The 25703-nt window shown below is 39.4% G+C and overlaps 1 protein-coding gene across 8 annotated transcripts in view; it reads right to left on the reverse strand.

Moving 5' to 3' along the window:
* Ntng1 (netrin G1) overlaps positions 1-25703 on the reverse strand; it is a 341164-nt gene that overhangs the window by 134984 nt on the left and 180477 nt on the right. For all 8 annotated transcript variants that reach the window (XM_036189638.1, XM_036189640.1, XM_036189643.1 and 5 more), the window contains exon 3: positions 11142-11782. In XM_036189638.1, coding sequence (XP_036045531.1) covers positions 11142-11782 — 641 coding nt within the window. The remainder of the gene's footprint in view (positions 1-11141; positions 11783-25703) is intronic.

The raw sequence follows: 25703 nt of genomic DNA on the forward strand, positions 1-25703 counted from the left end.
CAGATTTTTAATACTCATCTACAGAGTTTCTAATATGTGTAGGTACATATTTACCAGTTCTAGGCACAGACCAACTAGTAGCGCACATTTTGGGCTTGATTCTAGCTACACAATAATATTATTCTAGGCCAATTCACTTCAGTATATTCTGCTTCAGTCTGAAAAGGGAGTTAGATGAAATTATTTCTGTGATTCCTTTCAGTTCTAAAATAGATGATTCTTGTGATGCTCTGACTCCCTATTTGGCACACACACTGCCTATATAAATCCAGTATGGAGTTCACCATGCTGGCTTTTCCTAACCTGCCAAATCTCTGACCTCTTAGACTCCCCCTCCCACCCTTTCTTGGCCCACCATCCCCCCATCTGTTCCCTGTTCCCAGCAGCCCTGCAGGAGCTATAATTATACATGGATGGCACCAATATGTTGTAACAGCGCTGCGTCCCTGGTATTCTGGTAGCCTCAAACAAGTAGAAGCAAACAGGACAGCAACATGATTCCGAGACAAGGAGAGACCCTTAGCTTTGCCTCCCGGTCTGACATGTGTGTGTTTAACTAAAATAAGCCTGTGAGTTTAAGAATATCACCCAAAGCAAATGGAGGTGTGTGTTAATTACTAGTTAATCTCAATTTCCTTTAAACACACAACTTTAACTGACTGCAGGAGAGTGGGAGGAGCACACATCTAGAGAGATCAAAAGCCTTTAGCACCTCTCGTTATCTCAGAATGCACCAGACTGCACCATGTGGTAGTTTATATTCTACAACTATGATGAGGTTCCCGTCATATTTTCTCTAGCCTAAACCAAAACAGCAACAAAACAAAAACAAAAACTCCTTCGTATCTACTCCAATTTGGTACTTAATTTCTTATGATTATTAAAAGGTATCCGGTACTTTGCAATGGAAAAATAAAATGCAGCAAAAATTGATGAAAGTCCATATCAAAGCTAGCCTTTCATCTCCTGTAATGACATTGTAGAGAGGATGATAGTTAACATGAATGTGTGCTGAAAAAAAATCAATCTGTTCTTAGTACTATTTAAACACATAGGCAAGTGCATATGCACATATACATATGTATACATACACATGCACAGACAGTCTCTAGATGTTTTCTTTTATTTTCTTTTATCACAAAAGAAGTCCAATGATCTAGTTTTTGAAGGAACTGTATTACCCAATATGATTTCTGTGAACACTAGTTCTTTGGGTGTATTAGTACACACACACATGCACGCATACACAAGGACATATGCACACACACACACACACACACACACACACACAGAGAGAGAGAGAGAGAGAGAGAGAGAGAGAGAGAGAGAGAGAGAGAGAGAGAGAGAGAGAGAGAGATCTCAAGTTTTGAAGGCTTAGGTTTAAATAAAATGGTAATGTTTACTGTGGTAATATACTTCAGCATTATGATTTTCATTGAAAGAGATAAGTGTGAGGATTTATAAATGCATTGAGAATCAGGGTATTTGTGGATTAATTCTTTGGAATATAGGACAATACTCTCATTTTAGAAGGGAGACACTGCTTCTTTTTCTTTTGAATGAACCTATGTTCTCCAGGAGTTATGAGTATAAGATCTACTTCTACTCCTTTTGACTCATAACCAATGCTTCATTGAGAAAAATAATTATTTTGAAAACTCAATTATTTACTCTCTTTGTATTCCCAGTGCAATGCTTATTTTTCTAGGTACAATTGCAGTATCATAAAGGACCATCAGTGTACCTATCTCAATTTTAATGCTTTGGGTTAGGATCTTTGGATCAATATGATTTTTTGAGGTTGTCATACCATATATTTTAAGACTGTCTCTCAATATAACAACTATTTTCCAAATTAGAAGAAAATTCAACAAAAGCCAACAAAACAATTTCTAAATCATCTCCTCTTTGCCACTTACTGTTAACTTCGTTTGGATGAAGTTTCCCTATTTATAAAATGAAGGCAGAAACCAGCAACAAGAAGATCGTCTGCACTGGGGTAACTCCTGATTAAACTAACATATTTAGTTTTAAGAGTGACTTGGTGATTAATATGTATCAACCCCCACAATCAAATTGCAGCAATAAATTTCTATTCTTGCATTTGGAGGCTAATGGGAAAGGTCTTTTTACTGAGGCATTGCATATAGATCTACAAAACTATAATCATAAATATTAGATCACGACCAATATTTCTGAATGCATCTAGAAATGCTTCTAGTCTCCTTCACCCCACCCTTCTCTTTCTGCAATACTGTTGGGGGAAATGACCACCACTAAATTAGGAAACTTGATATAGAATATGGTTCCACATATTAGATGGGAGTTCTAAGTCCATCCCCAGTTGTTGTTTATCCCTGCCCATGTGGCTATATTATTTTATACAAATGCTAAGTTAAGTGAGGTGGGAAACTGTTTTTTGTTTGTTTGTTTGTTTGTTTTGTTTTTTGTTTTTGTTTTTAAGACAGGGTTTCTCTGTGTAGCTTTGCGCCTTTCCTGGAACTCACTCGGTAGCCCAGGCTGGCCTCCAACTCACAGAGATCCACCTGCCTCTGCCTCCGAGTGCTGGGATTAAAGGTGTGTGCCACCACCATGTGGGAGCCCATTTTCTGGTTCTTAGTAGCTTTACTCAGCAGGTCTGCATAGAGAGGATGATTGGACCACCGGCCTGAGTGCATGTGCTAGAGGTGGTCTGCACTTGGCTGTGCTGGGGGAGGTCTTTTGCTCCACCCCTTGGCATTTCTATAAATACCCTGGTGCAGAGACAGTCAGGGCCTCTATTCCCAGGTTTATTATTATGAAGGCATTATTAAATATATCCTCTGCCTATAATGTCAGAAAACTCAAAGAAAAATGACACACTTATGAATAGATTTCCTTTATAAATCAAAATTTTCAAAGATTTAAAAAATATGTTTGAAATCAGAATGGCCACCAGTTGTCTTCCAAAATGAGTGTATGTAAGCAGCTTTGTCCCCAGTGGACCCACTGCCTAAGTAATAGCCAGGTTCAGTGCTATTTTTTATTTTTAATTTATTGTCATCAAATCTTTACTTTGAATATTCTTAGTTATGAGACTTCATTCTTCTTTTAAAAGAAGAGCAATGAAATTTTTGATAATGGAATACTTAGAAATCCATTTAGTTTGAATAAAGAGACTTGTGTGAGAGGATCACTTAATAAATTTATGAAATTGCATGTTACAAAATAGGCAGTGCATTTAGTCAGTGATCTCCTAGAAGACAGAATGAGTAACTGATATACAGTGTCAAAAGGAAAACCAGAGGTCCTCATGTGAAAGATGAGCTTCCTTTAGAAAAGGCTAGTGTGACTCACCATTTCCAAGTTCCTCCATTAATATCAGTCACCTGTTGTATTTTTTGATGATTTATTTTAATGAAATTCAGTGGGAGGTATTCAATTTTCCAGAGAAATATGGGAGAAAACATTCAAGAAATTCATCTCTCAGAAAATAAAAGTAAAATTAAGAATTTAGAGAGCAAATGAGCAGAGAACAGACAGAACCTCTGGTGAAAGAGTAAGCAGAAAAACTCAAGGAGTCCATCTTTCTCTCTCTCTCTCTCTCTCTCTCTCTCTCTCTCTCTCTCTCTCTCTCTCTTTCCCTTTGAGCTGAGGATCGAACCCAGGGCTCTGCAGGCAAGTGCTCTACCACTGAGCTAAATCCCCAGCCCGATTTGACTCTTTCTTGATGATGTGAGTGATGTGAGATAAAATAAATCATGAGCAGGGAGGTGGTGGCGCACGCCTGTAATCCCAGCACTCAGAGGCAGAGCCAGGGGGATCTCTGTGAGTTCAACGCCAGCCTGGGCTACAGAGTGAGTTCCAGGAAAGGAGCAAAGCTACACAGAGAAACCCTGTCTCGGAAAAAAAAAAAAAAAAAAAAAAAAAAAAGAAAAAGAAATCATGCAACATCACTGGCCCTCTCTTTTCTCACCTGTAAAACAATTTAAATCCACCTGTCTAGCAAGTCCCTTGTGAGACTCAACGGAAGTAAAACAGGAATCTTAGCCGGTCGGTGGGAGGCAGAGACAGGGGGATCTTTGTGAGTTGGAGGCTAGTGTGGTCTTCAAAGCAAGTTCCAGGAAAGGCACAACACTACACAGAGAAACCCTGTCTTGGAAAAAAAATAATCTTAGAAGCTGCAGGTTACACAAATTCTAAAGGTGATTACTCTCGTATTGACGAGGACGAGCACATTTGCCTCTAGCTTGATTTTCTCAAATTATTTCTCAATTTCCTTGGGAAAGCACCTTTTATACATTAGTATTCTATGAGGTTCAGGACTAATTTATAAATGAACATTTTTTTTTCATAAATAGGTGTGTCCTTTGCCCAAGTTTTACCCACTCCACATAATGTGAGAATTAATAATTCAAACCTCTTTGAAATAGTAGAGTGCCCACTTAAGTGTCTGAACTGAAATCTAACCTTGGATTCCTACTATCACACAAGGAATGGTACAACACAAACACCTTAGCTAAGCCACTAATTGCTTAAAACCCTGCTTCAGCTTTTTTTGTTTTTGTTTTTGTTTGTTTGTTTGAGCTGAGGATCGAACCCAGGGCTTTGCGCTTGTTAAATCCCCAACCTCCTGCTTCAGTTTTTATTCCCTATGTTAAAGCCACCATCCACCAGCCCTGCCATCCCTTCAACTGACTAAGGAATCTCTTCTCAGTCCTTGCTCAGATTGTAATTGGTTCTCAAGTCCTGTTGCCTCTACAAGAGAATCTCAAACCATTACCTTGTTCTGGCTTCTGAGGATTTGAAGAGCTTTTTTTGACTTTGAACTTGAGCACCATGTCTGGGAGTCATAATTGCTCCTAAGTTAAGAAATGTTACAGCTTTCAGTATTCACACAATGGAATATTTTCTACTACTGTCTTAAAATGTTTCTCTGTAGTCAACTCACACGTGAAAATTTATAAATTTAGATGTATTATAACATGAGCAACTGCAAAAGGAAGATGTAGAAATCCTTTAGCACTTCCTAAAGATGATGACGGTCCATTGGGAGAAGATGGGAAGGAATCTCTCAGGATTCTACACTTCATTTCTTATTTAGAATTCCTTAACAAGCTGGGCTGTTTTGTGCATGACTTGTCTGCCCAGAATTGCAGTTTGTCCTGGCTGCCTGGCACACTACACCACACATTTCAAGATACCATACAAATGTTAGATCTTATCAGACTTTTTACTAGTCTTCTCTCATTAAATTAATAGTTCTTTTGTCTCATAAGAATTCATGCAGTGCTATGGATTAGATATGGTTTGAATGTATCTCCTGGGACTTCATGTACTGAACTTTAATCCACTGTGTGGTATTAAGAGGATAGAAATAACTTAATGATGGCTTTTAGAGATGAGGCTTTGGAAGTGGTTAGGATTAGATAAGGGGATCAGAAAGAAAGTCCTCAATTGAATACCAGGGGCGTTACAGAATAGCAAGACCAGAAGAAATGCACTCCCCATGTTTCATGCCATTCAACATCCTAGGCTGCCTTGGGACCATGCCCACAAGAAGGAAGCCATCATATGCAGCTCCATAAACTCCCATAATTGAACTATAAGTAAGCCTGTTTTCTTCCAATGTTACCCACTTTCAAATTTGCTATACTAATGAAAAACATAAAAAGCATATAATAAGAGCACTCAGTCCATATTGCCTAGGCCCTTCCAGGCTATGAGCTCTTTGAAGCAGAGACTATGCCTTGTGCACTGCCATGTGTCTACTGCTAAACCCAGCATCTGCCCCACAATGGAAGATCAATGTGAACTGATAACAGAGTAAAAGGAAGAGGCTAAAAGAGCAGAATTTGCTAAGCGGTTGCAAAGTCCAACTTCAATAATTAGGACTGACTGAGGGGGAGAAGACAAAGGCACACATACTTGTGTGTTGCAGTACGCTTCCTACATGAAATATGAAACATAAATTGGCAGTTTATCCTAGTTGTGGCTAAGAGTGACAGTTAGAGAACCCACACAAAAACTGACACACCTTTTGTAGCTGGCGAATCAACTTTGCACGACACTATGTTTTTCAAATATTTTTAAAATTCAAAATTGTCTATATACTTTGAAAGTTTCACAGATGCTCTTTTTTTAAATGGGTGTTTTGGCTGCATGTATGTCTGTGCACCATGTGTGTGCCTGGTACCCATAGAGGTCGGAAGAGAAGACATGGATCCCCTTGAAGTGGAATTGTAGATGGTTGTGAGCTGTCTTGTAGGTGCTAGGAACCAAACCCCATGTTCTCTGGAGAAGCAGCTAGTGCTCTTACTGCTGAGCCATCTCTCCAGCTCCCTTCTCAAATGTTCTTGCTTTCTCAAGGTTACATATTTTGGTACTAACTTCTTCACCTTGTCCTAGGTACAGAAAAACCCAAGGTGGTGACATTTGAACAGTCAGAGTTTATGGCTGTTAAGTTTGACTCCTGAAAGTGAGAATGTAGAGAGTCTTTCTCACTCTATCGCCCTGGTGAAGTAGCTTTGTCATTGGCCCCTTAGGCCCTGCATTCTGGAAAAGGAGACTGGGTGGGACAGTTAAGAGTGCTCAGAAAAGTGTGTTGAAGTAGAGCTCTGTGCTAACATCCTCAGACTCTTTCCTTAGGGGAAATCAATGGAACAAGGAAAGACAAATACGTAAATAAACAAATAAATTTCAGTTGATTTCCATAATTAGGGCACAGTTATATTTCAAAACCCCCAAGGGTGTCTAAAATGAAAGAGAGCACAGTGTCTCATACATACTATGTTTGTCTCTTACGTGTTCATACCTATAAAGTTTAAGTTAAAAATATGTCACACAGTGTTTAATAATTATAATCCATAGTAAGTATAATTATAACCATATTCTATAACAAAATCTACTTAAACTTATTAATTACTTATTTCTGGAATTTTCTCTCTAACATCTTTGTACTTGAATCAATGAAAACCTCAGAAAGCTAAGCTATGGATAAGCTAAACTGTAGCCTATTTGTTATTTTGACAGCCCTCCTGTAAAGGAGGCAGTGTAGACACTGAATGGGATGAGAAATGAATAAATACCAATGAAAAGGTATGAATTGCCTTTAAGAATATATTGTAAAAGACAAGCAATTGAGATGTTGATGAGATCTGAATATTTCTTTCCATTCTACCTTCCTGTTTATGTTGTTAGAGAAGTTCTATTATCCAGTGTCCAAAGCCGGTAGTTTGATACATTGCTGATAATACATCTCAAAAACAAATGGGCTTATTACCAAATGCTCATTTATCTTTTAGAGTTAAAAAACTGTTATAATAAATCACACTACTTCCTCAGTCTTACCTAAAAGGAACAAAAAGGAACGTTGAGTTTATGTTCTGACAAAATCTGTGCATCTGACAAGTATTCAGGCTTTAATTAACTTAATTGTGGAAAGGAAGCTTAGAAGGAAACATGGTACTTGAAAATCTAAACCTCCCACTGCGTAACTAAGGAACCTTTTGGACATTATATATTTAATGACTTTTGGATTTAACCCCCTGTCCGTATGGAAAAAAAAAAATGTTCTGAACAAACATGTACTCTTCATTTCTCCTCTCACCTTTCATCTGGGTACGACGTTTTATTTATGCACTAGACGAACTTTGGGCCATTAGAACCATCTTGCTTCAGCAGTTAATTAACACAAGTACCATAATTTAATACAGTTAATGCTACTTGATGCCCTTTAATGTACCTTCCATTAGTGATATTATTGTAGTATTACCCTGTAAATTAAAATGAGATCAAGACTAAGAGAGTGGCTCTTTAATTAAGGTACTGGCACACGGCACTTCTCTATTATTCACTAGAGAAAATCACCCTGATTTACTGAAGCAGGACAGCCATAAGTCAGAATTAGTCCATGAAGATTATTAGGTTTATTGAACAATGTAAGTGCTATGGTGTTACTGAGATTGCCAACAGCATAGCTTCCTCCTTTTCCTCCATTATCTTGATAAATACTCAAGAGGAAATGAAAGCAAAATAAGCATGTAGCAAAAGAGAAATATATTTTATGATAATATTAGAATTTTTGTCACCAGCTCAGTAGATTCTGGATATATCCCATCTTAAAAAGGTCTTAAACCAGCGGTTCTCAACTTTCCTAATGCTGTGACCCTTTACTATAGTTCCTTATGATGTGGTGCCACCCCCACTGCCATAACATTATTTTGTTGCTACTTCATAACTGTAATTTTGGTGCTGTTATGAATTGTAATGTAAATATCTGATATCTAATATGTGAAACCCTGTGTGGATCACAATCCACAGGCTAAGAACCACTGTCCTAAATGATCCATTAATTGAATGACAGTCAAAACATTGCTTTTAGGTTAAAGAAACTAGTCACAAAATCTACATATGTATATTTATATTATATCTTCAACTATTTCCATTTCGTAGTTTAATATTTCAAGATGGAAAATATATTTTCTGTGGACTGTGTTGCAAATATTTATATCTGGTCTCCATACAAAGTTTATATGACAATTCACATAAATTCCCACATTTTTGCTTGGATGGTATTAGAAGTAACAAACAGAAAAACGTCATTATTATTCCTGGAAAAAGACATGTACAGACATATAAGATTGTGTGATTGTGAGACCATGGGATGGAAAGTCAAGATGCAGGAAATAATGCCCTTGCTTACAGTTTGAAAAATTTAGAACTTCCCCATAGAGACCATCAACTAATAGACAATCTAATCTTTCTCTAGATGATTTGTTGTTTAAAGGAAAGACAGTCAAGGGCATGGATCCTGAAATATTCAATGGTAAAATAATCAGTTTCTAGGCTGAAAGGCCTAATGAACCACCGTTGCTCAGTTTTCCCTTTAGTGACTCTATCATGAGCAAATATTCCTTACATAACTTGAAAGCTGGAGACATGCCGGAGCCTTCAGGCCTTGCTTCTTTAGTCCCTCCCCAAGGACTAAAAATACTCCAGCCATCTGGTGCCTAGCGTAGTACATGCCAGCATCGGTTTGCCCCAAAGAATTTGGACAGAGTGTGGAGGTGACAGAGCAGCACCGTATGGACCTGCCTCACCTCCACTGGCCCTTTCTCTTGTGCCCAGCTGCTTCTCACCAGCTTGCAGCTAACTGGTGAACAGGAATGACAGTGGAGGTGAGATTTGGGGGCTTGATGAAATCTGGGTCCTGCTAACTCCTCAAGTCAGTGAAAAGCAGCTGGAGGTCATGGCCAAGGTGAGGCTGAAGAGAAAGGTGAGAAGTCTGGAGGGATTCAATGTTCTTGGCATGCCATCCTTAAGAGGTGGCCTGTCTAGCTCCAATGGAGCATGCATAAAGCTGTCCTTAGTTTGAAAACGTGTTTTATACATTTTAAAGAATCAGAGGAAGGAGAAATGAATTTCCAATAGCAAAAATAAGCTCCTGCTGTGGTTATTTCATAACTGAAAACCTCCAAAAGGATGTCTTTCTGACAGAGCCAAACCATAGTGTTTGGGGCAGTGGTCTACAGAAACTCAGTATCAGATTAAGGAGTCCTCAGACTGCTGGAAACTGACCTACCTGAATTTAACATTGTAAAATCACACAAATCTCAGGCTATTAATTGAGAGCTTTATTCTTTCAGCCATATTAAATATTTGTCATTTGATGTCGTTATAATATCAATAAAAATATCAAATATTTTCATATAGTATATGCACTTAAGATCAGAAAAGATGGCATTTTAAACTGATAGTCTTTTACTAAGATGTTCCCGAACATAATGGGGCATTTTAGTACAACACATATTCAAGTCTGATGAGACAACTTCCCATTGCCCATTCAGAGACTCCTGCTAATCCATGAACTCCTCTTTAGACACAAGTGGTCCCAAGCTCAGTATGGATGTCGACACACTAGGACACAAATCTCTAAAATGTTCATTTGTTTTCAAGATGTTGTTATCATCTGTCACTAAGACCTTGGTTAAAGTGGACAACAAGGTCTGTAGCTAAAGATTCTTCACTGGTCATGAGGAACACAGGAATAAGCAGAGGAGATGGCCGCAGACTCAGGTTCTCTCTCCATTGTTAGCATCCTGAAACCTTAGATGCCACGCTCAGCAGGAAAGCATACCACCCTTTCTTCATCCTCACTACGACCCTCCTCTTAACAGCAGCAAACACTTATTTCCTCACATGTGGCAGGCAACACTCTAAAGGATCAGAGTTCCAGCACCTCCTGTTTCTGAGGACTGGGCAGACCCAAAAGAATCTGAAAGCCCATCAGTCAATTGAATGAACCCTGATTTATCTGTTTAAATTTATGTTTACCTAGATCAATATGCCAGATGTACCATTTACACGCTTATCCTCACATATTTTTGGATTTTAAGAATGATTATCTCTTTGCTTATATTTCCTTTTTTCTGCCTACTGTCTCATGCTTCCACTCCCATCATGCCTTGCTGAATGAAAATCTCTTATGCTGGTAGTTTTTGTTCTCATTGGAGTTTTTCACTCAAACATTTTCAAAATTCTTGATAACTCAATTGTAGTTTTGGGATACTATTAAAACAATGTATCCCTGATTAGAACCACCAGTGTTACAACTCTTATCCCTCTGTCCTTGACCTACAAAGTGAAGGGTCCCCAGCCCATATTTTATGTGTGTAATGTTGTTTTAATACAAAAATGTTCAAGAAGGAAGCTCAGCACTCTTACAGAAGTGCATCTTATTTCTCAGGTGTTTTGGATTCTAACAATGTAAGGGATCATTGCATGGTGACCCTTGCTTGCATTGGGAAATGCAAGACATAACTTTGTGTCTCCCCCCCCCCCCACTCCCACCCCCTCTAACAAAGCAACCAGCTTCACTCTCTTGATGACTTTAGCCTCACCTCACCAGGGTGTTCCTGTGCTTCAGGCAAAATACTTAACGTTTTCTTTTGTTTAAATTCTTAAGATGCCTGAAGACTGACAGAGAATGTGGGTTTACAAATTGGCCCTTGCTGGGCCAAAAGGTTTCAAACACCTTTAGAAACTTGCATGTTTGTGCTCCTCAGAAAATAATAAAGTAAAAATTGACCAACATCAACAACTGTGGGTATACTTTTTTGGACACAGTTATTTCCGTTCAAGACGGACATGGGTTCTCTTACCTTCCTCGCACCTTTATGTCTGAGATAGCATAAAAGTAGCGTGCCAAATGCAGCTCATCTACAAATATTTCCCCAACAGCAGGTCTCAATAGCCTGATCCTCAGGTCCGTGACTGTGAAGAAATCTCTGAGTTTCTTGGTTGTATCCAGCTGTCCATAGAGGGAAGCCATATTTCGTAGTCGAGGTCCAGCAAAAAATGCAAACCTGTCTTTGATCTCGAAGTGAATTATTTTGCTATTTGTGGAGTACCCAGTGGAGTACTCTTCTGTGCAAATGATCTCTAAGACAGAGTGCTGGGATAAATCCTTCACCGATTTCGGGTCCATGTGAAAAGCATCAAGGCAGTCTGTGGCATAATACTGATAGGGCTGCCATGTTCGTCCGTAATCGAGAGATTTCTCCAGGATCATTTGGTCTGGTCGCCCCGACTCAAAGGTAATAACTATGTTGTCTGTGAGCTCAATGGTTTTGCTCCAAGATAGAGTGATGTTAACCTGGAGAGGTTTGGGGTACTCCTTCCAAGTAGCAGACTGCCAAAATGTGGAGGGATGTCTTCCTTCAAAATCAAACATCAGCTCGGGAGGGTGCGCCAGTTCAGGAGTACTTGCATCACACTCATTATTGCACATGTAAGGGTTGCCCTGTGGAAGAGGAATAAAGGAGGGCTCATTAAAAAGTTGGCTCAACACAGTCTTACCTTATTGCTGGTTGTTAATAAGTTAAGGCAGAAAACAGCAAAAATAACAAAATCACTAAACATTTCACTTTTTCCAACTGGGTTCTCTATAATGGCCTTAAAAAAATTAATACAGGGATCTGGAAACATGGCTCAGCACTTGTGAACTTGGGCTGCTCTTCCAGAAGACCCAGGCTCGATTTCTCGCATCTACATGGCAGCTCACAACTGTCTGTAACTCTAGTTCTAGGGCATCAGATGCTCTCTTCTGACCTCCATGGGCACCAGGCATCCAAGTGGTACACAGACATACAAAACACTTACACACTAAACATATAAAAAACCAAGTTGTAAAATTAATCTAGTAGTTTTCTTGTCTTTCCATGGGCTTCCAAGTATAAAGAAAGTTTATTTATCTCTCTGTGTGTGTGTCAGACTCATAATGTGATCTCAGTGGCACAAAGACTCAGAATTGCCTAATAGCTCAATCCTTCTACTTCCTTCTAGAACGATCTTGCAGCGAAGCAAGGAAGGCAGGGGGCATCCCTTCCTGACTTGATTTTTCATAGAACATGGTTCCTTTTTATTATAACTTTTTTGAAATTAAAATATGATTATACGATTTCTATCTTTCCATTTGCTTCCTCCAACTCCTCCCATGCATGCACCCTTGTTCTCCCAAATTTACAGCTTAAGAAAAAAAAAAGCCAACTCTTTGTGTGTGTGTGTGTGTGTGTGTGTGTGTGTGTGTGTGTGTGTGTGTTTATTCCTAAATCTATAAATACAATCTGCTCATATGTTACTTGTATGTGTGTTTTCAGGGCTGATCACTTGGTACCGGATAATCTGTTGCTGTGCTCTTCCCTGAGGAAGACTATTCCTCCCACTTTCCGGATTCCTTAGTTGCCTGCAGTTCTTTGTCTAAGGTTGAGGTTTCCTGAAATTTCCCCTTCCACTTAGCATGTCTATTGATGTCATCATTATCCAAGTCTTATTTAGGGGTGTTTTTTTAACAATTCACTTTTCAAACAGGGCTTTAGAATTAGCCATGAATGATAGATGCTAACCTTTGTCCTATATAGCCAAGGATATCCTCATTAGCATTCAGCTTTCTCTTGGCTTTGCCCCCAGTCCATCATACTTAACTGGGTCCCTGCTTCATAAAAACTGGTTCAAAAACGTTTACTTTATTCACCACAAATCATTAAAATGTGGTATACTGTGGGCTCTGGGGCTTGGTCCAAACATCTGGCATCCTAATAGCCAGATATGAGATGAGTGCTCAGGAATGTCTTGGGCTGAGGATGTATTCCAAGTAATGGAACACAGAAGCCCACTATAGTTATACCTCAGTATCCTTGAGGTATTGGTTCCAGGTCCCCCATGGATACCCAAATCTGCCTAATTTTAAATGCCATAACATTTGCATATGCCCTCCACACACTTCAAATCATCTGGAGATGATTTAAATGTAAATGTTATGTAAATAGTTACTATACTGCCTTCTTTTGGGAACATTGACAAGGAATAATCTGTACATTTGCAGTGCAGATACAACCATCCTGGACTTGTCTACACAGCACCTGAATGCCATCAAATGAGGAGCATTGAAAGCAGAATGAGAACTGTGGGTGGCAGGAGGCTGCAGCATTGTACCTGCATGCCACTTATTCTAATGAATTGAACTCTGTGCTCTACATGCGGCAGAGTCAAGTTTTGCCATTGGCAACTTTCTGCATCCCCCACATCCCCGCTGTATCTTCACCCTATGGTTGGTTGACTGCAGATGTGGAGTCTTCAGATTGTGGAGGACCAGCTCCAGGCAACGAAGAAGGTCTGTACACCAAAGCAGACACTTGTGTGTTTGTGACTTTGCATCTGCCCATAGGCGGCTCTCAGTGGATGTTAATTATTATTCTCCTTACAAATGCTACTTTCCAACCCACTCAAACAAGAAGCTGGAAATAAACTTCCCTGTCATGTTACAAGTTGTAATGCTGCTTCTGCTACACTAACTGCCTCTCCTCAGCTTCCCCTGGTAGGATCTGGAGAGGATGACTTGGTAGTTCTTAAATCTTTCTTTAAAAAGAAAAGCAAATAATAACACCCAAAGTCACTATTCAGGTATAGTAAATGGTTGTAGTTTCTCCTTATTTTCAGGGGACATATTACAAGACCTTCAGGGAATACTTAAAGCCTCTGGTCACACTAAGCCTAGTATATATGTTCCTTTTTCCCCTACACCTACTTAATCTATAAAAATAGTTATTTATAATTTTGTACAATAAGGACTTAAGAATGACTCCTAATAGAACAATGTGTCATAATAAAAACTATGTGAATGAGGTCACTCTCAAAATATCTTTGCGTACTCTTCTACTAAGACTGATATGGACTGTATAATGAATAGGTGATGAGGAAATGATGTAAATGGGTGCTTTGGGTGGCTGTTCTTGATATAGTGCTAGTGGAATACGAATACTGTGAGGCTGGGGATTGTTGATCTGAGAGCTGAGACTGCTAGTCAGTGACTAGTGAGTGAGTAATATATCTACAGTGCTAATACAAAGAGAAAAGGCTACTCATGCTCCCAAATGGTGGGACAGAGTCAAGAGATCTTATCACATTGCTTATAACAGTGCACAATGTAAAACTTAAACTGTTTATTTCTACATTTTTCCATCTAATATTTTGGACTCCGCTGGCCACCAGTAGCTGGCACTATGCAGAATGAAACTATAGATAAGAGGGATTGCTATATTCCCTCACCCTGTTCTAGGCATTTGTGAACATAATTGTTGGAAGACACTCCCTTCTCCTACTGTTCCCAGTCTTTCTTTTGGAATTACAGATCTTCCTATTCTTTCATGAACTGTGAGCTTATGATCAAATCATCTGTTGGATATGTGAGATGGATCTCAAGTAATTAATTTACACTGTAGATATAGACACTCAGTTACCTGCTGACTCCTATGAAATACAAGATGAGCAATGAAGAATTGCTTTGTCCTCCTTAGAGACACCTTGCTCCTACCTAGTCAGCTAATACTCTCTTTCCCCCTTTCCCATTAAAGCAATTGAGTCTGAACATTGGCAACAGGTTTCAGAGACTCAGGTATAATTGAGATGAGGCAGGAGAAAGGAGAGAAGGGATATCATGTGAGGAACAGAACTGTTTTAAAAATATACTCAAGAAATCAGTGATAATGGAAATGTTGCTGTACTTCTCTCTCAAATTTCAATTCCCTATTCCTGATCCCAGCGTCTGTGGCACTATTTATAGGCATCCCCTTCAAAATGAGCTGGGGCGGGGGTGCAGTGGGGGGCGGATAACTTTCTGTTCCAGGTGGAATAAATCACCAAATTTATTATTATTTAAACTCTCTTAAGCATACCAGAGCGCCAAATGCAAAGCTCTGCAAACTGGCAAAGGCTTTTTATGGAGGGCTATAAATATTGTGGAATCTGTCAGGATTTATAAATTCCAAATATATGTAAATGCACATTCTACCGGAAGGGGTCAGATTTACACAGATCATACCTTCATTTGAAATTTACTTTTAGAATATGGTCACTTTGAAACCTGTCAGCATGCAGCCATCTGCACAACCATGAACTTGGATGCTAGCACATTTGTCCTGGGAGAAGCATCTTCATCTGTGGCCAGGAGTGTGGGGACAAAGGAAGTCGGCCTTGTTGTATCAATAAAAATAAGCCCTTCCCCAAAACAATGCTAAAGAAATCTGTCTAAAAGGCATTCATCCCTTTATGGAATAATGTTGATGCCCATACCCCCACCCCATCCCCCATTCAGTTTGCACTTAGGCACTTTACATACCCTGGACAATCTGTCATTCCTCCTTCATAGAAGACGGAATCAAGCATAGAGAAGTGTTAAGAAACGTGCCAAAGTCACTTAAAGTATGTAAGACGTGGAGCCAGCAAGCCTCGTGATATGTTTTACACCCAAGCCAGTGGTGCCTGTATCATAGCCTTGTCTTAGAAGCAGCGCTGGCTGGTCAAGAAAAAATGCCTAAGAACCAATGAGTTGTTTTTAATTTCGAAAAACAACTTAAGATTTTGTTTAAACCCTCATGAGCATCATGAGCATCTGAGAAAACAGGAAATAGGAAACCTCGCTTAGCTTCACAAGATATACCGACACTCCCTCAGGCCCCTCTTAAATTTTGTAGACCCTGTTTATATCCCACAGAACTGGGGCCATGGACAGCATTCTTTGAGATCCTCTCCTTGATGTTATTCTTAGGATTGTAAACAAGTGATGTTTGGAGGACATCTCATGCCTCTATATTCATCCTTTCATAAAGGACCACAGGAAACCTAGGTCTCTGATTCGGCCTTTGGGAAGAAGCACCCTTCACACAAGACAGGCAGCTCTGTGTGAAGACTGATAGAAATGTGTATTTTCTCACAGCTTCACACAGACCCGAAAGATAAAAGTTTCATACATTCAAGAGTTCCTATTGATCACCCTCTACATGACTGTATGAAACGGGCTTGTCTTGGCTCCTAAGATATGGCGTGGAGCAAATTCTGGCCCTTGCTGCCCATGGAACTTTCATCCCTGGTGGAGGAGATGTACTAAGCAAGTAAGTACACGAGGCCACATGGTGCTGTGTGATGATAGGTGCTGTAGGGGAAATAAAGCCAGCTGACGGAGAGCAGCATTGGTTGAGCCCTGCTGATTGTAATTTTATACTGGGAGGTCAGAGAAGGTCTCGCTGATAACATGACATTTGAGCAGATTAAGAACAATTTGTAATTTACACAGGGGATCATCAGAGGAGGTGACCAGAATGACAGGTTTGTCCTTCATCTGACTCTTCTCTTAGTGGGTATTTTCAGGAGCACAGCAATTTATTGCAATCGATGGGTAAACAAATCATTTGAAATGAGAATCTACACCAAATGACTGCTGATACAAAAAAAAAAAAAAAAATCAATCCCCTGTTTCCCTTATTTCATGGCAGTCATACTCTTGTAGGAGATTGATGATTTGATAGCCATTAACATAATTTACCAAGAGACAGTGACACTGGGAGAGAATCAGCAGAGGAGGAGATAAAAGGGAGGTAGGAGAGTATTTCATTCCTGTCCTATATAGAGGTGAGAGAGAAGGAAAATAAAGAAAGCCAAGGAATCGAAAATCTTACCATTCCCAAAAGAGCTGAAGGGGAGATTATATGCTAAAATATTTAGTGTAAATATTTCATGTGGGTATGATCTATAATACTGTTGTTACAAAGAATTATCAGTATGAAAACAATTCTTGTTAAAGGGATTAGGTTAATTAAATTTTAGACTACTTCAACTCCACCCTAATCCCTCCTAATAACATCAAGAATGAAATTTATGTAAGAAAATGCAACTTTTCCCTCCTTATGAAAACAAAGAGCATTTTCTTGCTGTTAAATTTCACAGATGCAGGCATCAGCACTGTAAGTAGTTACTCCCTGGCCTGGCAGGCAGTCTTAAATAGTCCTTAATTGAAGATCTGTTGTCTATGGGAAAGCAGAAAATATGTATAACTATGTAGATAGTATTTACACCACTATGAGATGCTTACATAATTAAAACAATATCACTATTAAATATTTTATAACAATTAGAACATCACATGTGATGCTTACTTTCATTTAAAAATATTAATATTTTACTTCTGGGAGAATTGAAATTACTTATTAATTAGCAATGTGTTGGCACAGTGCACTGCTGTTATTCTTTCTTAATGTGCTTTCAGAATTCAAAGGATAAGTACAGTTGACGACATGTGTTCCCTGTTTCAGTGGATGAAGGCCTTTCCCTTCTGCTGATTGGTACTTTGAAAGAACATCCTTTCACCTAAGCTCTGTGAGGTCTCTTCAGAGTTAAAGAGAAATCCTGTGTGCCCAGTATTGCTGTAAAACTTGAAGGCCTATCAGTTTGATATGATTTACCTATTCTCAAACAGAAAGCTTCCAAAGATTTATCAAATGAGTGGGAATTACAATTGGAAGTGGAAAGAGTACTCAGGGCAGATTTGTTGGTTTATGTTACCGTAAGTTACACAGCACATATTAGCAGGAGACTCTGAGAAACATTTGGGTTCACACTCACACCCATCCTCGGAAACAGAGAAAGCTACTGACATTTGTATCTGGCTAATCTTTACTCCTATTGATCAGTGAAAGTCGAATACACAAAGGCAAGAAGCAGCACTGTAGGAGGGACCTCCCACCCCGTTGTTGCTGTTTTTCAGAAATAGACATCACTAGGGATTTGCCAATTCAAGGCCTTTAGAAGGATTCCAGAACTGGCGGATCCAGGGAGGAAGCACCATCATAGAGTGTGCTCTAACTGCCAGGCTGTGGCACCATCTTCAGCCATGACTCTCTCCTACGTCCACTCATCTTCTTGGGAGCTCACTACACTCCAAGTTTCACAGAGGCTGGTGACTGGCATTTTTATATGAGAGTACAGTCACAATCTTTCCCAGCTCTTTCTTAGAACTTCTCTATCTCAACATTCTTCTACCCCAGATTCTCTCACAACTCATACATGGAGGACCCAGGCTCTATGGCATTTCTGAAGATACTAAGATGTCGCTGAAATGGAAGACAGGACTCAGAGTCTGTTCTGAACTGCCCTCTTTTGGTCTATCAGTTCTGCTACCATCACTGGGAAGAAGCAGAAGGAAGTTGGAACCAGATCAACAACATCCAAGAGAGAGGATATCTTTTCCAGAAGTCTGTAGGATGCATATCAGTACCATTAGCATGGACATATTTGCAAGCCCTGGTTAGCCCAGATATAAAGAGACTCTGTCCTCAGTGGGGAAAGGCCCACAAGGCAGTATGTTCCCTTTGTTCCAAGGTCTTTAAGAAATAAAGTGCTATGATCATTACAAACAGCAGTACAGTCTCAATTAGTAAAACTTGTGAAGTACTACACTGAGTCTTAATATAGGTTATTTTTATGGTGACAGTATAGTCTATTATAGTATGAGACTTCCCAACAGTGGATATGCAAAACTCCTCAAACAAAATTATCTATGCATTTTTAAGTGCATCTCAAATCTTAGTTTGGAAAATATAGCACTCCAAGACTAGTAGGAGACAAATGGGGTTGTTTAATAACTTCATTTGTCGAGAAAGGGCCTTACTATGTAGCATAGGCTATCCTGTAAATCTCTGTGTACCTTAGGCTGGCCTCTGCCTCCCAAATCCCTGGTTTTATAACTTTGGAGTTAAAAAGTGATTGCTCCATTTTCGAAGGAAACCCTCTGTTCACCATGGAGTTTTCTCTCCAGGGCAGGCACAGGCTTAACATCTGATTGAAGTTACAGCTTGTTTCAATCTGTTCTCTGACAGTACTAACACCTTGTGGATATTTTCACTCAAAAAAATAAAGTCAGGATAGCTTAACCTTTCCACAGTGAGAATACTGGAAGCCATATTTCAGAGTGTGGACCACAATAGACAACTGTACAAATCCCCATAGAAGATTATGTGTAGGACTCCCAAACTGGTGAGGGCCACAGAGGTCAAGAAGACACATTTCTAAAAAGGAGCTAAATGTGCTCTCTAGTCACAAGCCACGGAAATGGATTTTGTATGACACTCTACACCAATGCTTCCTATGTTCTGGGGAGGAGATAACAGAACCAAGGCAAATGGAAAATAGATTTCTATAGATAATTACTGAACTAAGGCAACATGATGTATGGGATCAGAAAATGGCTTTTTAAAAATTACTGTCTTAAAAATGCACAAATATTGGATGAAATATTTTTGCTTTATACAGAATCAGAACACAGATACAAAATAGTAATAACTCAAAACTGATGAGGGCAACGAACATTTAAGTTAAAGCAGTTTGAGGAAAACGGGGGTATAAGACATCACACAATGGGAGCTCCTGTGCTGAAGGCATTGGGAGAGGCAGCTTGAGCTAAAAGCTCCAATATGATGCTCAAAATCATGTTCTTTCTCTTCTCACATGAGGGGAAGGGTCCAAGCCCACCTGAAGCTTATTTCCTGGAGGCCACCAGGTGTGAGAGAATTTGGAAAGACCAGTACTATCCTTTGCTGAAGATCTCACTTGGTCATAAGAAGAGGGAACAGATTACTAATTATGGACTTCCAAAAGGATTAACTTCTAGAGCCTGAAATAACCACACTCCTTATTTATTTCAATCTCTTCCACATTCATCCTTTGCTTACTGGATACTAATAAAATAAGCATGATTTCTTTTAAAGGAAGATTGTGAAGAACATGGAGATAAGACATGGCAAGAGGGTGAGGAAAATAGATTCCACCAGCAGCCAACACTATTCACACTCTCAGAAACAGCACTGTGTGTCCCTGTAGGTAAATAAGGTATGGACACCACAGTGTACCTCCTGGGAGGATCTGTTTCATCTCCCAGCAGACAATTAAGTACAGTTTTATATAATAAAGAGTATTTTCTTCAGTAACATACACAAACTAATTTCAAACACTTTCAGGAAAAACACAAAGGTGTTTCATGCTTGGGGAAGTTTGGAGGTTCGTGCTAAAACCCACCTGACAAGAATATGGAGAAGGAGGACTCTGAGGCTCCATAACAACATGCTCCTTTTCATCATGCTTCTGATTCTGTTACTTTATCCAGTTACCTTCAGAATTGTGAGTTTATCTATCCCACCATCAAATCATTAGTCAGCAAAAAACTGCTACACTTGACCCTTTGACAATCCTGGTATGTCTCCATAGAAGAAATGGACCTGGAGCCCAACCATGACTGGAAATGGACCCAGAGCCCAGCCATGGCTGGACTTGTACTTTCTCTGTCCAGTGTTTATTCTCATGGTCATAGGACTTGATGTCTTAATCATAATACAAATTCCCACACTCTAGCTCCAGGACCTCTGAATATTTTTTGTTTCTGAGGATAAGCATTGGCATTTTAAAGACAGGTAGTAGAGAAACCTGTTAATTAAAAAAAAAAAAAATCTTTATTTCGGTGACCTTCTCAAAAAGAGTATTTCTGTGATGATATATTGTGTACACCAATAAAGTTTACCTGGGGACCAGAGGGCATAGCCAGTAACTGGATTAGACATAGAAGTCAGGCCGTGGTGGCACACACCCTTAATCCTATTACTCGGGAGGCAGAGATTCCTCTGGATTTCTTTGGGTTCAAGGCCACACTGGGCTACAGGAGAGGAACAGAACCAGGCAGTGGTGACACATGCCTTTAATTCCAGGAAGTGATTTCTGGGCAAGAAAGGTATATAAGGCATAAGGAAACAGGAATTCACTCTCTTGAGGCTGAGGATTTCCTAGAGGTAAGAACATGGCTGTCTCTTCTGTTTCTCTGATCTTTCAGCTTTCACCCCAATATCTGGCTCTGGGTTTTTTTAATTATAAGACCATTTAAGATTTGTGTTACACCTTTATTTTTGATCTTCAGCCTCTGAGGAATCTTTAAAGATCCCAAAGCAGCGCTCATCTATATGTCTTTTACCCACTCAATCATTCATTTGGTAATTATATATGTTTCTATGTGTCAAATACTGTGCTGTATACCGATAAAGAAACACAGTCCCTTTTTCAACCAGCCTTCCAGATTAGTTGGAAAGGCAGACCCCCAAACAAAACAAAAACAACTATATAATTATAAATGAGACTAATCACTTCAAAAGGGGATAATGCAATTTCTCAGAAGAAAATAGGTTCAAGGTTACTTGAACAAGGTGGGATGGGAAGAGTTCTTTTCGAATAATATAGTTCTTAATCTTCCTAATGCTGTGACCCTTTAATACAGTTCCTCATGTTGTAGTGACCCCCTAGCCATAAAACTATTTTTGTTACTACTTTGTAACTATAACTTTGCTACTTTTATGAATCATAGTGTAAATATCAGATATACTGGATATCTGATATGCAACCACTGTGCGGGTTGTGACCCCCAGGTTGAGAACTACTGTTTTAGGGGCCCACACTTTACCCAAAATTTAAGAGAACAAACTTGAGAAAGAGAACTTTATAGACAAGAGATAGCAAATGCTAAAAATAGCCTGAGCTTGGATGGAACATGGGGATCTGTAGCAACCAACCTGAAATGGTTGTTGTAACTAGATATTTGGTGGTAATTTTTACTGAGCAGTGAAATAATAGCTTTGAAGTTGTAAGGTGATCAGGAGGTCTAAATTCAGAAATGCTGGATATGATATTCTCACTGGACAAATGTAGAGTTAAGCTTACACATTGCTTGCAGTGTGTCCAACACTATTCTAAATGCGTACTCACATTAACACACTGGGATCTTCATAACAGTAATTTGAGGTAGATACTTTGTTTACTTTTTGTAGATACTGAAACTGAAGCACAAATCATTTAAATAGCTTGTTCAGAATCACATAACTGCTAAGCTTCAAGATCATTTTATAACCCAGTCAATTTGTCAATAGAGTCAAACATGCTCAGCTGCTGTGTTGTGTGCTGTCTCTGTCTTCCTCTGTCTTCATGATCTTGTGTCAATATGAGCTTGGACCTTCAGGGCAGAGATGATCAATGCATGAGACATTAGCTTGTGAAGATATTTAAAACTGAGGACGGATGAGAACACTGGAAGTGGAAGGTTTAGGATGATGGCTGTGTCCTAGTTAGACAAATAGCCAATGCGTGTTTGTCAGGTTCAAGGAACGATTTACCTCTTCCTGGAAAATCATCTCCTAAACAAATGCATATAGCTCTGTCTTTAATTTTTAAGTATATTTAAGTGGAATGATCCTTGATTATATGAGATTTAAAAAAATGAAAAAGGTAATTTTAATTTTAAAACAACTGGTTTTTCTTTTATATTTGGAGAAGATAAACTCTTTATCAGACCACTAATGATCTAGGCTGCTACTGGCTATTATAGGCAAGGAAGCTACTCTTGCAATGGTATTGATGACTGCAGACTCACAGTTGAGTATGAGAGACATTGAAGGCTTCTGTGACAACCTCTTCCCCCACCTCTCCCCAAATAAACAGTCTAGACAGGAAGCCACTGAAGAGAGCCCTTAACAGTTGCGATAGGGGTGCTGAAGTGTAGCAGCTCTTCACCAATGATGGCCTCTGGTGGGTAGGGGTGTTGGTGGAGAAGGACTCTTTTCTTTAAGGGGCTGGCAATTGGCAGTTTGACCATGTTCCAATGAGTATATGGGCAACACAAATTGGACTTTGTGTATTTTTTTCTTTATTCCCGGTTTTGGGGGGAGGAAACAAGGGTGGGAGGTGGGCCTAGGAGGACTGGGAAGCCAGTGTGATTAGGGTGCATTGTGTCAAATTCTAAAATAATCAATAAAAATATCTTGTTGGAAAAAGAAGCAATAGTACAGTGACTGCTATAAGGAAAGAAAAAGCCTTCAAAAATAAACTGTCTACAAATGTATTTGTTTTTATTCGGTTATTTAAAACAGTGAGAAAAGAAGTAATTGAAGCAAACTTCTCTCTCAGAAAAAAAAAAAGTTCCAAAGAATCTTATCTTTTTTTGTTTTGTTTTATGAGACTGGGTTTGTCTGTGTAGCTTTGGTGCCTGTCCTGGATCTCGCTCTGTAGACCAGGCTGGCCTGGAACTCACAGAGATCCAGCTGCCTCTGCCTCCTGAGTGCTGGGATTAAAGGCATGTGCCACTACAGTCCAGCCTGCATTATCATTTAAAGTGGAATTACAGCTCAGGATTAAAGTGGAAGTGTAGTTCTGAGAAATGTCAAGGGGAATTCTGCTGGGAAGGAAACTTTCATACTGATTTGTTTTCCTAATCATGTCTTACTGTTTTTAGTCTCCCAGCATCCTTTCTTCTTTGCTTCCTTGTGCATGTTCTTCCTTCTTCAGGTCCTTAAAATGAACATTTACCCATGTCCTTATGTTTTGATATTTTCACTTCAGTCTCATGAAGTTTCTTAGATAATTTATGCCACAGCTTCAACTATCACTTATACTTTGACGAGCCAGAAATTCTCTCTAGTTCTTATTTCCCAGATTAATTTCAGACTCATCTACTCAACTACCTATTTGAATATCATCTAAATGATGGTTCATAGGAATCCCTAACACAACACATTGAAGAGTTAACTTTCCTCTTTCCTTTTCTTCTCTTTCCTAGAAAATCACCCCTAAACCTATTGTGTTGTGGCTTGAATGTAAAATATTTACCCAACGCTCCTGTGTTTGAACTTGATGCTGCTTTGGGAGGTCATGGAACATTTAGCTGGAGTTACTGGGCATAGGCATGATGTTTGATAACCTGGTTCTTCTTTTTCTACATCCTTAGTTTCTTGACTACACATGTAGAATTTACCATTCTTAGCATGGTGGACTCTTTCCCTTAATTGATAAGCCAAGATAAACCTTTTCTTTATTAAGTTGCTTCTGGTCAGGTATTTATCACAACAGTAATGAAAGGTGACTAATACAGTTGTTCTAAGCAAGGACAGTTAGACTTGTACAGTATTCCCACTAAAGATATGCAATCTGAACCCAAGAATGAGAAATTACCAGACAAACTGAAGATGAGGAGGTATTCTACAGATGAACTTCTCTTATGAAAAATAAGTTCTCATGAAAAATAAAGGCATATTGCCAGATGCCATATTTACAGAGACTAAATATGTCTCACTGATAATGCCATGAAAACCAACTGCTCTGCTATTAAAACTATTATTGAGATAACTGATTAAACCAGAATAGTTGTTGAACAATATATGACTACAGAGGGTCCATATTAATTTTCCAATTTTGATGGTATAATTGAAATTACATAAGAGAGTAGCTCCATTTCTGTGAGGTTACAAAGGCATTAGGTTGACAACTCATGGACAAATGATTCTGTTAAAAATAGCTGTTTATTCTCCTGGCCAGCATAGTAGAACTGGCTGGTTGGCAGGGACACAGTTGAGGCTGTCCTGTGGGTGCAGAGCAGGAGAGCTGCCCCCTCCCTCTCCCTCATATACCATGTGGTGACAAGGGTGAGGGAAATATCCTCTCTCTACTCCCTACCCCTTGCCACCTGCAGCAGGTGGGAGAGCTGGCCTTAGGGCATGAGAAGAGAAGAGCTGGACCTGCCTCTTACCAAATGCAGCAATTGGGAGAGCAGGCCTTGTACCTCATCTGGACACAATAGTAGAGCTGGTCCTGATAGTGTGAATTTGGGTGAACAGGACCAAGGGCTTGAGAGCAGGAGAACTGGCCCCACTCCTTGCTGCCTGCTACATTGGGTGACCTAGCTGGAGAGCTTGTCTGGGTGGTGATGATGAGGGAGAGCTGACCAACCCAGCCACCACCCATGGCCAGAACCAGTGATATGAGTTAGCCCACCCCAACATTCACCTCATCTATGAACTGCTGGATCATGTAAAGGGGCCAGACCTGCAAATCTAAAGCTACAGGATCTGCATGACACAAGACAACAATACAATATCCAAAAGGAGTCTTGGTGAAGGCCCAGTATTTGCAATGTAGCAGAAGTGCTCCAACCAGACCAATGACTTGTTGCGATGAACACTTACAAGTAAAGAGGAATGGATTAAAGGGTATACTGTGTGACTCACTGGACCACACTATAGCTTCCAAGCCAAGATTGTTTTCTTTTTTGGTTTGTTTTTGTTTATTTGTCTTTTTGTGGTTGTTTTTGGTTTTACTTTAAAATTTTGTTTTGTTGGGGGGGGGATTGCAAGGACAGAGGGCAGAAGCTAGGGGATGGGGAGATGAGTAGAATCTGGATAAATCATATGAAATCCACAGAGAATCAATTTAAAAAGTTAAAAAAAAATAGCTGTTTAAGTTTGAACTTAAACAAACACAATGACAGTTATTATGTATCAAGCAAATGAAGAAAATTCTTAATTTTAAAAATA

Source organism: Onychomys torridus, chromosome 6 (genome assembly GCF_903995425.1).
Source record: "Onychomys torridus chromosome 6, mOncTor1.1, whole genome shotgun sequence".
Taxonomy (NCBI): domain Eukaryota; kingdom Metazoa; phylum Chordata; class Mammalia; order Rodentia; family Cricetidae; genus Onychomys; species Onychomys torridus.